This window comes from Prionailurus viverrinus, chromosome A2 (assembly GCF_022837055.1).
Source record: "Prionailurus viverrinus isolate Anna chromosome A2, UM_Priviv_1.0, whole genome shotgun sequence".
Lineage (NCBI taxonomy): Eukaryota > Metazoa > Chordata > Mammalia > Carnivora > Felidae > Prionailurus > Prionailurus viverrinus.
Genome location: NC_062562.1, coordinates 114,727,976 through 114,740,017, shown reverse-complemented (window position 1 = coordinate 114,740,017; position 12,042 = coordinate 114,727,976). Strand labels below are relative to the sequence as shown.

At 46.9% G+C, this 12,042-nt stretch overlaps 2 protein-coding genes across 7 annotated transcripts in view; one reads left to right on the top strand and one right to left on the bottom strand.

The window, feature by feature from the left end:
- Positions 1 to 8,818, top strand: part of CDCA7L (cell division cycle associated 7 like) — a 72,067-nt gene extending 63,249 nt beyond the window's left edge. For 4 of the 5 annotated variants that reach the window (XM_047849111.1, XM_047849110.1, XM_047849108.1 and 1 more), the window contains exons 4-10: positions 1,110 to 1,478; positions 3,567 to 3,638; positions 3,754 to 3,924; positions 4,585 to 4,710; positions 6,011 to 6,160; positions 7,039 to 7,175; positions 7,658 to 8,818. In XM_047849111.1, the coding sequence (XP_047705067.1) occupies positions 1,110 to 1,478; positions 3,567 to 3,638; positions 3,754 to 3,924; positions 4,585 to 4,710; positions 6,011 to 6,160; positions 7,039 to 7,175; positions 7,658 to 7,688 (1,056 nt within the window). In that variant the 3' untranslated portion in view covers positions 7,689 to 8,818. The remainder of the gene's footprint in view (positions 1 to 1,109; positions 1,479 to 3,566; positions 3,639 to 3,753; positions 3,925 to 4,584; positions 4,711 to 6,010; positions 6,161 to 7,038; positions 7,176 to 7,657) is intronic. The other variant, XM_047849109.1, reaches the window with a different exon arrangement.
- Positions 8,501 to 12,042, bottom strand: part of DNAH11 (dynein axonemal heavy chain 11) — a 355,616-nt gene continuing 352,074 nt past the window's right edge. For both annotated transcript variants that reach the window (XM_047849106.1, XM_047849105.1), the window contains exons 80-82: positions 10,021 to 10,133; positions 9,413 to 9,553; positions 8,501 to 8,748 (exon numbers count right to left, since the gene is read on the bottom strand). In XM_047849106.1, the coding sequence (XP_047705062.1) occupies positions 8,501 to 8,748; positions 9,413 to 9,553; positions 10,021 to 10,133 (502 nt within the window). The remainder of the gene's footprint in view (positions 8,749 to 9,412; positions 9,554 to 10,020; positions 10,134 to 12,042) is intronic.

Genomic DNA, 12,042 nt, shown 5'->3' with positions numbered 1-12,042 from the left:
CCATAGTCTCATTTCTCTACTTGGTTTGTTGTGGATTGATACAAAACACCAAGATTTGGAAATTACCTGCAGTTTTCTTTCCTTCCTCTGCCTTATTTCTAATTTGAGTCCAGCTAGAACGTGGGGGCTGATCACTGAGGAGGAAGCAGAGTCATTTCCCTCAGTCCCAAGCCCATCATGCTGTGGTTCCCTGCTCTCCTCAGAGTGGCCTGTTGTGCAGTCCCTGACAGAGGCTCTCAGACTAAACTTTTCCAGCACGTGGTAAAGGAAAGATCCCCAGCAGGCGGCCTGGGTCTCGATGTTCAAGCCCATCTTTGCCATTGCTAAGGGCCCCCTTGTATTTGAGGTGTCACCCGCCGTCTCCTGGGTAATATCACCGGCCATTGCCTTCTGTTCTTACTGTGCTCTCGTGTGTCAGTCTCAATTTTGTGTCATGCCAGAAGCCTATTCCAAGCGGAATCCAAAAATTTGGGGCAGGAGTTTCTTGAGCTGATGGAACGGGTGTTTCCCAGCAGAGCCACAGAGGGTCTGCCTCGATTTCACCCTATGGCTCTACTGGTTGCAGAAAAGGGGAGGGGACGTCCCTTGGCGTGAGGGCCCATCATGTCTTGGGGATGAGACTCCCTCACCAACCCCAGTGGCCAGTCATCTGCTTGCTCCTCCGACACCTCGCTGAGGTGAAGTCAGCTGTCCTGTTCCTGCTGTTCAAGGCAGAATTGTCAGTATGTTTTCCCTTAGCACTCCATCTGTGTGAGGATAACTCTTAGGCCATACATAGCCTTTTCTTTGGCTTTGCCTCATACTACTTGGCTTCCATATGTTCCACAGTGGAGGAGCCCCGTCCGTGAGAGCATGGCTTCCAGCCCGTGCTGGGAAGGGAACAGTCTGCTGGTGGCTGTGGCCAGATCCCCAGGCAGTGGTGGAGAGCCTGCCCTGGGACCATAGTCATCAGCAGACCACCTGAGCACTTAATGGACCAGAGGGAACTAATTAATAGGGAGGGGAGGCTTTCTTCTACTCATTTTTTTCTGTAATGGCAGAGTGTTTTTAAGCGATGTGCTTTTGAAGGTCAGTCACAAAACATCGTCTTTGCCCTTTCATTTTGTCAGCTTGTGGAGTCAGATTTGAGCGATGCTGGTAAGGTGTCTTCAGCGAGTGAAGAAGAGGATGAAGAAGAAAAGGCTACACCCAGGAGAAGCAGGCCGAGGAGAAGCAGTATTGGTCTTCGAGTAGCCTTTCAATTCCCCACCAAGAAACTGGCAAAAAAATCTGATGACAGTTCTTCTGAGCCGCTATTTCCTAGCAAACGCTTACAGGACAATAAAAAAGCAATTCTTGGAAGAAAGAGAAGCTGCAGACAGGGGAAGGAAAGGGAAGATTCGGTGTCTGAATCTGAGGATGACTCCAGGGATGAGGGCCAGGAGAGCTCGGATGCGCTGCTGAAAAGGACCATGAACATCAAGGAGAACAAAGCCATGGTAAGGCCTGGCGGCGGGTGGTCTAGGAGCTGGCACTGAGCCCTGCTTAGCCACCACGGAGGCTCACGGAGCTGCCCTCATAGCTGCTGTCGTCTGGGCTTCTGTCAGGACATGTGCTCTGGTTCTTATGTGTCCTTTCTCTGTTCCTGAAGGCCAACCAGTTACTACCCAGTGAGCTCTGGTTTGGGAACAGAGACTCCACAGGACCATTTTTAGCCCTGGTTCCTGGTGCCATTGAACTAATGCTGCTTACAGTTGACCATTAGGAAGTTAAGTTCTAGATATGTAGTGGTATTGGACAGGAGAGGGTTGAGCACTTGGCCGGTTCCCAGCACAAAGAAAACTAAAGATAAAAAGAGAAGCCCACTTTGAGAGTTGCAAGGTGCAGTTTAGGCGGGGGCTTTCAACAGGAATCTTTCTTCTTTGATGACCCACTGGGGTTTCAAGACATCATATGAGAGAATGAAAGAGGTCTAGGTATTAAAACACACTGAACAGTTTTGAGTCACGTTACCACTTAAGTCTTCAGTAGAATGAATAATGATACAAGGTAAAATCTTGGTTACCTGTATTTAGTTTTTCTGTATTTGGTCAGTAACTGTTGTTTGCTTCATAATTTTGCATATACAGAATTAATAAAATTCTGCCACTCAATCACTTTAGCATTTTGGTATATTTGTAATAATTTATTTTTAAAAAGTATAATATAATGATGCTTTGTTTGCAATCTTATACGTCTAATAAGTTATTTAAGAAAATAGAAAGCCTAGGGGCACCTGTGTGGCTGAGTCAGTTAAGTCCAACTTCGGCTCAGGTCATGATCTCACGGTTCATAGGTTTGAGCCCCGCAGTGGGCTCTGTGGTGATAGCTCAGAGGCTGGAGCCTGCTTCAGATTCTGTGTTTCCCTCTCTCTCTGCCCCTCCCCTGCTCGTGCTCTATCTCTTGTCTCTCTCTCTCAAAAGTAAATACACTTAAAAAAATTGTTTTTAATTAAAAAAAGTTACATAAATCCTATTTGTGGGAGAAATTTATCCTAAGACCTGTTTATACTTACTAGCTAAGGGAAATTTTTAGCACTGCATCTCTGCATCTTTAAAATAAATGTTCATGATTTTTTAATGATGCCTAAACATTCGTATAAATAAGAATCCTAATTGACTAGAATATTATCGCCTGTTACTTGGTATTCTTAGGTGTTTATTTGGGAATATTTCCATTAAGTTATTCTTAGTGATGAGAAATTAACTTAAACAGTTTTCTTGGAGCTCTAAACAACTGTCAGAACAATCTAGTTGAGCCTTTTGTTTTGAACACGATGAAACTTGCTTTAGGTGTGCACAGTGACCTGTTCTAGGGTCACACTGCGAATTAGTGGCCATGTCAGGATTCCAGCCTCATAGACCTGGTCTCATCATTCCAAGGACCACTTCTTCATGTCACGCTTACGTATATAAGGAATGGGCATAGATTTTATTTCTGTGGATGCTATCAGTATCTCATTAGATAAAAATCTTGGCGTGCCTGGGTGGCTCAGTCGGTTGAGGATCCGACTCCTGATTTTGGCTCAGGTCATGATCTCACTGTTCCTAGGATCAAGTCCTGTGTCGGGCTGTGCGCTGACAGTGCTGAGCCTCCTTGAGATAGTCTCTCTCCCTTTGTCTCTCTGCCCCTCCCCCCCTCACTTGCATATGCCTTCTCTCTCTCAAAATAAACATTAAATAAAAATCGTGTGGTGTCTGGGTGGCTCAGTCAGTTAAGCACCTGACTCTTGATCTTGGCTCAGGTTATGATTTCACGGTTTGTGGGATTGAGCCCTGTGTCGGGCTCTGTGCTAACAGCTCAGAGTCTACTTGGGGTTCTCTCTCTGCCCTTCCTCCACGCAGTCTCTCTCTCTCTCTGTGTCAAAATAAACTTTAAAAAACGTGTTTACATATGAGGTTAAAAAATACAACAACTGTTGAGATCCCACATGAACTACTTTAGTCAAGTTTTTACTGTTGGCAAAACTGAAGACTTGGGATAAGGCGTTAGACAAACTCGGCACGGCAATATTGATGTACGGTCCTTTCTTTTGTTCTGAACTTCAGCTGGCTCAGTTATTGGCAGAACTGAACTCAATGCCGGATTTCTTCCCAGTACGAACCCCAAACTCAGCCTCTGTAAGTAGAACTCCTTTATAATTACTTACTCCAATACTGATGAACATAATCTGTTGCCAGATGGCTTTTATTCAAGAAAGCACCCGGTTGCAAACGTCTGTGCTCTTGCTTTCAGAAGAAGAGAACAGTGAGGCGGGCTTTCTCCGAGGGACAGATCACAAGACGCACTAACCCCACCCGGAGTGCGCGGCCTCCCGAGAAATTTGCCCTGGAGAACTTCACTGTCTCCGCTGCCAAATTTGCAGAAGAGTTTTACAGTTTCAGGAGAAGGAAGACAATTAGCGGGGTATTTTCTCAGCACCATAAACATATTATTGTCTGTCTAAGCAATAAGTATGCAGCAGTTGAGCATGGGCATTTCTACCAGGTTCCCAGGTGGAGCTGGTGTTGCCGGGACCACACTCTGAGAAGAACCCTCACCCCCATCTAGGCTGTAGGCTGGAGAAAGGCCTTGACCTGAGTAGAGCAGAGGAGCTGCTCCAGGGTTAGGACCCTCTACTTCATCTTCATGGGGGGCACGAAAGACCTGTCAGTGGTGCCAGGTTGCCCTGGGGTTTTGGCCGTGGGAAAGGGCAGTGATTCCTCCTAGCCCTTTGAGTTTTAGGAAGGGGGCATTCTAAGTGCTTTTGGGCTAGAGCGAGAAACAACCCTTCCCGTTGGCAGGTTTGGCCATCCGTCGTGGTTCTCGTCTCTGTCCTTACAGGGTTCACGGCTAGTGACTTGTTGATCAGGTAAAACCTGAGCTGCTCCTTTATTGTTGGACCACCTTGCCGTGCAGGAGGTTTGGCACTGTGTCTGTGGTGGCAGCTCAGTAGATGATTCCAGGGAAATCGGAGAGGGACACAGTTAACATTTATGGTACTGGAGCTCTGAGAGTGTGAAATTTTTATGCATGTTTTTTAATCAGAACATCTCACACCAGGTTCTGCTTTGGCTCATCTTGCAGGGGAAATGCCAGGGGTATAGACGGCGTCACCGTGTATCTTCCTTTCGGCCGGTGGAGGATATCACTGAAGAGGACTTAGAAAATGTTGCCATCACCGTTCGAGATAAAATCTACGATAAAGTTCTGGTAAATTCTGTATGATGAATAATTTGCATGATTGTGATTCTAACTGGGAGTCCAAGGAACTGGTATTAGAAATCCTGCATTGTTTTTAAACTGCATCTGGGCTTAGACCCTCAGGCCGCCTCCCTTGTGACTGGGAGGACCAACTGTAACCGGGTGAAGGGAGTTGGCTTCCTGCGGGAATTCTCCTCAGGAGAGGTCTCTGGGGGATGCACATGAGTTGTGGGGAGGCAGGCATATAGTTTGGAAGAGCATATTGATAATAGTTAACGTTTTAAATATTTATATGGTGTTTATATAAAGAAAATTTTTTTAACGTTTATTTTTGAGAGAGAGAGTGCAAGCAGAATCTGAAGCAGGTTCCATGCTCTGAGCTGGCAGCACAGAGCCTGATGTGGGGCTTTGAGCTCACAAACTGAGATGATGACCTGAGCCAAAGTCAGATGCTTAACTGACTGAGCCACCCAGGTATCCCTGGTGTTTATTTAAAAAAATTTTTTTCTTAATGTTTATTTATTTTTGAAGAGAGAGACAGAGTGTGAGCGGGGGAGGGGCAGAGAGAGAGAGGGAGACCCAGAATCCGAAGCAGGTTCCGGGCTCTGAGCTGTCAGCACAGAGCCCGATGCGGGGCTCGAACCCACAAACTGTGAGATCATGACCTGAGCCGAAGTCGGATGCTCAACCGACTGAGCCACCCAGGCGCCCCTTCCCCCCCCACCCCGGTGTTTATTTTAAACATAGAAGAAAAAAAATACTGTGTTTGTGTGTGTGCTTTTTGATGAACAGAACCATAGTAAAAAAAGTTTGACAGTATCTGTGGTTGGTAGGAAATGAGTGAAAATTTCTTCCAAACAGTGATTTGGAGGGAGGCTTTGTGGTGTTACGCATCATTTTTTAAATGAGGCAGTGTCCCATTAAGGCAATATTAAAATGTTTTTAATGTAATTGCCAACATTTTAACACTGGGAAATTTTATACTGAAAAGCTCCAGATCACCGGAAGCTGGGCCAGAGCCAAATGTGGCTGCCATGGGCTCAGGGCCACTTGGGCCCCTGTCACCCTCTGTGGGCTCTTACCCTCCTGTCTTTGTGCTGGCCTCTCTGACCATCTCATTTCTTCTAGGTGCCCTGCTCTTACTTGCTCTAATAGGTTTCCCTGTGGTTTGGACCAGAGAAGTGGTGCTGCTCGCTGCAGGGCGAGAGGCTCGGCCTTTTCACGCCCTATTGCACATACATAGACAGCATGTGGGCTTGCGCGCTTTGCCAAGTCCCGCGTTCACCCACCCACCGCCTTCTTCCCTCAGGGCAACACTTGCCATCAGTGCAGGCAGAAGACCATCGACACCAAGACGGTGTGTCGGAACCAGGGCTGCGGTGGGGTCCGAGGACAGTTCTGTGGGCCGTGCCTGCGGAATCGCTATGGGGAGGACGTGAGATCTGCACTGCTGGACCCGGTAGGAACGGTGTGCGCACTTGTGAATTGCACTGGCAAAGAGAAGCAAGCTGAGATGGATGGGGCTCTCAGGACCCTTTATGATCGGGGACCTGTAGCTGCAGAGCTCGGTCTACCCCTCAACACTCCAGAGGAAAAAAAAGGGTTTCCTTCTGGAAAGAGAGCAAGCTGACCCAGAGGGCAGAAGAGATGACTGGGTTTTCCAGGGTCCAAGCCTTGCTTTCCTACCGTTATGGTCTGTCAGGTGAACCTGTGTGGCTTTCTTCCAGCAGCATGGCTTACCTCAGGCGAGGCCAGGGAACAGGTGTGTGTCACTGTGTGCCTGGCTGTCTAAGGTGTTTTCCTAACACAGTCGACTTGCAGTTGTTACTAAGTCATTTAAATTTATGAAGTCGACTATATAACCTCCCAGGTCCTCAGTTCCCTCCTTGAAGTGAGATAATAGTATGGTTAGTATGTATCCGCTTGAACCTAGGCAGTCTGGCCCCAGAGTCTGTGCTCTTACTTCACCCCTGCCATGTGACCTCTTTCCCAGCAGTCATGGGGTAAATCACTGTCCCCATTTTGCAGATGAATATAGACCACGACTCCGGTTATGTGGCTTAGGAAGTAGAAGAGCTAGAATTCACACGCCCGTCTCGCTGCTCTTTTGTACTCCTAAAATTCTCCACAGTTTGAAGCAGGCGTCTGATTTTCTGTGTTTCTCCACACGTGGGACCCTGGGTGGTCAACCTCTGTGGGCCTTTTGAATCATGGGGAGGAGACTCGTTTAGTCACCCTGTGCCATATACTAGAAGTATCCTGTGACTGAAGGTTGGAGGAGAGACCAAGTGAGCCGGGCTTGAGCACAATGTAGGTAACGGGAAACTGCTCTTCCAGGATTGGATGTGTCCTCCCTGCCGTGGGATCTGCAATTGCAGTTACTGTCGCAAGCGTGATGGCCGCTGTGCCACAGGGATCCTCATTCACCTAGCCAAGTTTTACGGTTACAATAATGTTAAGGAATACCTGGAGAGGTAAGTCACAGGTCACAAATGGAGGCTGTCCTCTCCAGCTCCAGCCTGGGAGACCGTGGAGGTGGGAGTGGTTGCCATATTTCGGGCAGATGCTTAAAAACCATCTTGAGTGCCATCCATTCCCTAGCTGCTTGCATTAGAGCAGCTCAGGGCTGATGTGTTCCCTATTGGAATGTTTCCCTCCTTTGCTAGGATCTTCAGCTTTGGCACTGCCTGTATCCCCAGTTCCCCCCTCATTGTGTAAAACAGAAATGGAGGCAAGCAGGCTGAGGGGAGAGGTTGGGGCAAAGGGCGTGGCCGACACGGTTACTGCTTTCCAGGGCTGAGGAAGCTGCGTTGGGATTCTGCAGTGTGGTTTGGTGTGCGGGAGTGAGGCCCGTGGCTCCTGCTGCAGAGGGGCTGGGCTGTGCACTCGAGCCTGGAACCCGGCTTTGTGTTCGTCTCCATACCCATCACACTGACGCCTCCCTTCTTTTCCTCAGCTTACAGAAGCAGCTGGTAGAAGATGATTAAGAACAAAACCAGCCACCTCACCGTAAAGAACTCTAGCAACATATGCCATCCCACGGGTGCCTACGATTTCTTCCAGTTGTGTTTTTATACAGAAGTTGTTCGTAGATCTAAATACTATTTTTTTAAGATTGTTTATATGCTTGAAAAGGTTTCTCAGGAAGACGGCAAAGCAGAGGAATCTATTTACATATATCCACGGGCCCCTATGCGTAGTGAGTGGTTTTAAAAGCATCTGCATATGACAAAAACACAGCTTAAATGGGGTGGAGTTAAAGTCCAGGTAAGTTCCAGGGCAAACGTTGGCATAAGCAGCTCTTGCCTTTGCCACTGTTTGGTGCCTTGATCTTTACCTCCCAGGCAGTGACCACAGTTCAGACCAGGTAGTTAGTGCTTCTCTGGGTCATTGGAAATTTATGTTAAAAAAAGAATGTTCTCTTAAATTACAAAGTGCAATTAACCCATAGATCTTGAGTACTAGAGTTTTATTTTTATTAAAAGTCACCTGTCACGTTACCGACACTGGAGGCCTGGGGACACTGCTGGCCGGCAGGACCGTCTGCCTCTTCCTTCAGGATTCACCTGCTGCCTGAGGTCAGGGGCTTCTAGGTTTTTTTAATTTAAAAAGATTTTGTTTATGTGCAAGAACTCAAATCCCACTTTCTGATGGGGAGACCGTTAAGGACGGTGTTTAAGCAAAATTAACGCACATGTAAGTTACTTAAAAATTCCAGAAGCTGGAGTGTGTTTTATGGCTCTCAGTAAATTAATGTGTGCAGCCCCCCGGCCTGTGTTGTCCGAGCCTGAGGGCCATCTCAGGCTTCCAGCAGCAGGGCCACGCCTGCCAGGACCCATTTGGCAGCCTTGTCTTTGCTTTTCAATCTGAAGGTCCACACGTAGGTTGGGCCCCTCATTTTGGTTTTGTACACCGGGCATTCATAGGTGTGTTTAGTTTCCTGTCTGTCTGTGGGTATGGCTTTTGCAAAGATAACCGGCATCACAGATGTTAACTCCTTGAGGCAGGCATCAGCAATGGTTCCTGACTGTGTGTCCCATCTGGCACCTATAGCACAAACACAAGGATTGCAACAGTGTGGTGTGTTGGAAGCAATAAATGTTCAGTTTTGTCGTTACTGCTTGTCGGCTTCCTTACTGGTGTGGGAGGTTAAGGGGTGCCACAGAAACACTGGCGGCAGGGCTCAGGGTTCCACGTCTAAACTTTCCTTTGAAAAATGAACTAATTTGAATTCAAAAGATCTGAACCTTGTTTGAAAACACACTCTCCAAGAATTCAGGCACAATAAAGCAAATGAGTTTGCCCTCTCTTTAAAAAATTGAATTCTTCAAAATGAATGCCTTTCCTCTCACCTACCCACATTAGAGATTCGCATGCACTGGCATCTTAAGGGCTTAAAGAAATCTTGTAGTAAAATGTCAGAGTGAAGTGACAGTTTTTAATCGCTTCACAATCTTTTTAGTGTAGGTATTAATGCCACAGGTAACTTAACACTAGATACAGATTGAAGTGACAGCCATCACCCTACGTGCCTTAAAACTTGGCTGACATTGGACCCAGATCCTGGCATTAAATGTGGTGAAACGAGGTAGACAACTGCTAGATGTGAGTACAGAGGAGTGGAGTAAACCAAGGACAGATACCAACTTGCAACTGATCGAAGAAAGCTCCTAATTTAAAAACTACACCGGTGCTGCTTGTGCTATCTTACCTTCCATGAGGAGCCCGTGGAGATAGGCGCCTTCCCGTGGAGGATGGCCATAATCTTCCTTGGTTTTTTTGGTAACATCAACAGTCAAGCACATTTTGTCCAGGGGCCACTCATTTTTGCGAGCCATGGTCTGCATGATTGCTGTGGGAAGAGAAGGAGCAGGAAATGGGATGTAGTGGTAAAAGGGCTCCCAGGGGCCCACAGCTGCCTTTCTGACTGAGGCATTGTGCTGTGCTTCGGGTTCCTGGAAATGCGCGTGTGGCTGCGCTAGACTGATGGCCAACTGAGGCCAGCAGGACACCTCCCTGCTTGTGTACATGAACTTTTACTGGAATAGCCAGGCCCATTTGGTTACACAGCATCTGGTTTTGCACTGTGGTGGCAGAAGGGAACCACCGGAGAAGAGACCCCGTGGCCTTTGACAGAAAAGGCCCACTTATATCCCACTTATATCCCACTTCACGTGGCTGCTATGCTTGGAACTTTACTTTCTCTGCACACCCAGCTATCACTCCTGCCCCTCCCTCCTGTGTCATGAGCACTGGGGAGCAGGGCAGGTGAGGCAGGATTTGTGCCAGAAGCTGGGGCCGCCCAGTTGGAGCCCTTACCAGTTAAGAAGGACTGAGGGTTGAAGAAGCCAGGAAGCCACACTACAGCTGGAAGGGCAAGATCGTGGGTCCAGGTTTCAAGTTCCCGGCATCGCAAAAGGAGGTCATTAAACCTGGTGAACACGAGGTAGGAGGAAACAAATGCACTTTTTAGTAATAGAGTTTTCCGATAAGGTGAAGTAGATTCTTTAAATTTTTTTTTGTTTTAATGTTTATTTTTGAGATAGAGCATGAACAGGGGAGGGTCAGAGAGAGGGAGACACAGAATCTGAAGCAGGCTCCAGACTCCAAGCTATCAGCACAGAGCCCAATGCGGGGCTCGAACTCACGGACTGTGAGATCATGACCTGAGCTGAGATCAGACACTCAACCAACTGAGCCACGCGGGCGCCCCGATGAAGTAGATCCCTTTAAAGAGATTTTCTTTCCTGTTGAAATTTTTTAACTATTACCACTAGGGACAAGAAACACTGAGGAATGTGGAAAATTCATCTCTACTTAATTTTATTTAGATGCTCTTAGTGATACGTGGCAACCACACCCAGGTGATGTGTGTATAATCCACCTGACAGGCTCCAACAGAGTGTGGATGAGGTGTGTGTGTGGCAATGCGTGTGTGTGTGTGTGTGTGTGTGTGTGTGTGTGTAAGGATTGGGGTGGGAGGGATGGCTGCTGGGAAGGGCAGAGGCAGTAGAGCCCAGACAGTGGACTTTCCGTATACAATAGGAATGGGGGAAAGAAAAAGCTAGTAAAGGGAAACCACAACTCCGAGCCTCTACATGACTGTGGTTTGGGAAAATGAGTTTTTTTTACCCAAGTTCAGAACTCATCACAGCAGTTTTTCAAGGAAGGAGACCAACTCTCACAGAGGCTATGGGAAAATGAGCTTCTCTGATAAAATCAGGAGACCTGTCAAGCTTTGAAATGTAGGATTCAGGGCTGCCAGAAAGAGAAAATGGAGCGTGCGTGTGTTAAAGCCAGCAGGGAGCTCTCTAGGGTGAGGGCCATGCGGGCTAGCCCTGAAGTTTCCTGGCACCTGGTTTGGTTACATGTTACAAAAGCAGCAAGGCTGATGCTCACATTCACGCTTGGGTCACTACAAGTTTGTTGTAATGCCTGCCAGTTTACAGCATGGCTCTTACCTGCCCCATGCCAGTTCTTCCAAATCTCTGGTTTAGGGAAAACATAATTGACAAGGCAACGAAAAGGAAAAGCAAAGACTTTCAGGGCCACTTGGGTGGCTCAGTTGGTGAAGCATCTGACTTTGGCTCAGGTCATGATCTGGTGGTTCATGAGTTCAGGCCCCGCATCAGGCTGTGTGCTGACAGCTCAGAGCCTGGAGCCTGCTTCAGATTCTGTCTGTCTCTGTCCCTTCCCTGCTTGTGCTCACTCTCTCTTAAAAATAAAGAAAACATTAAAAAATAAAAAAAAGATTTTTTATCTAAAAATGTTACCACAAGAGGCTGTGCATTATAGCCAAATTACAACAAGTTTTTAAAAAGGGAAATGATTGTCTGTATAAACAAGATTCTGGTTTGGAAATGACCAGGTAAGAAAAATGAAATTAGGAAGAAAAACATTTTAAAATTAAATGGAAAATACACAAAAATAAACTCAAAATGGATGAAAGACCTCAATGTAAGACAGGAAGCCATCAAAATCCTAGAGGAGAAAGCAGGCAACAACCTCTCTGACACTGGCCACATCAAGTTCTTAACACATCTCCGGGGACAAGGGAAACAAAAGCAAAAATGAAGTGTTGGGACCTCATCAAAACAAAATGTTTCTGCACAGGGAAGGAAACAATCAGCAAAACTAAAGGCAGCTGATGGAATGGGAGAAGATATTTGCAAATGACATATCAGATAAAGGGTTAGTATCCAAAATCTATAAAGAACTTATCAAACTCAACACCCAAAAAACATAATCCAGTGAAGAAGTGGGCAAAAGACATGAACAGACACTTCTCCAAAGAAGACATCCAGATGGCCAACCGACACGTGAAAAATGCTCAACATCATG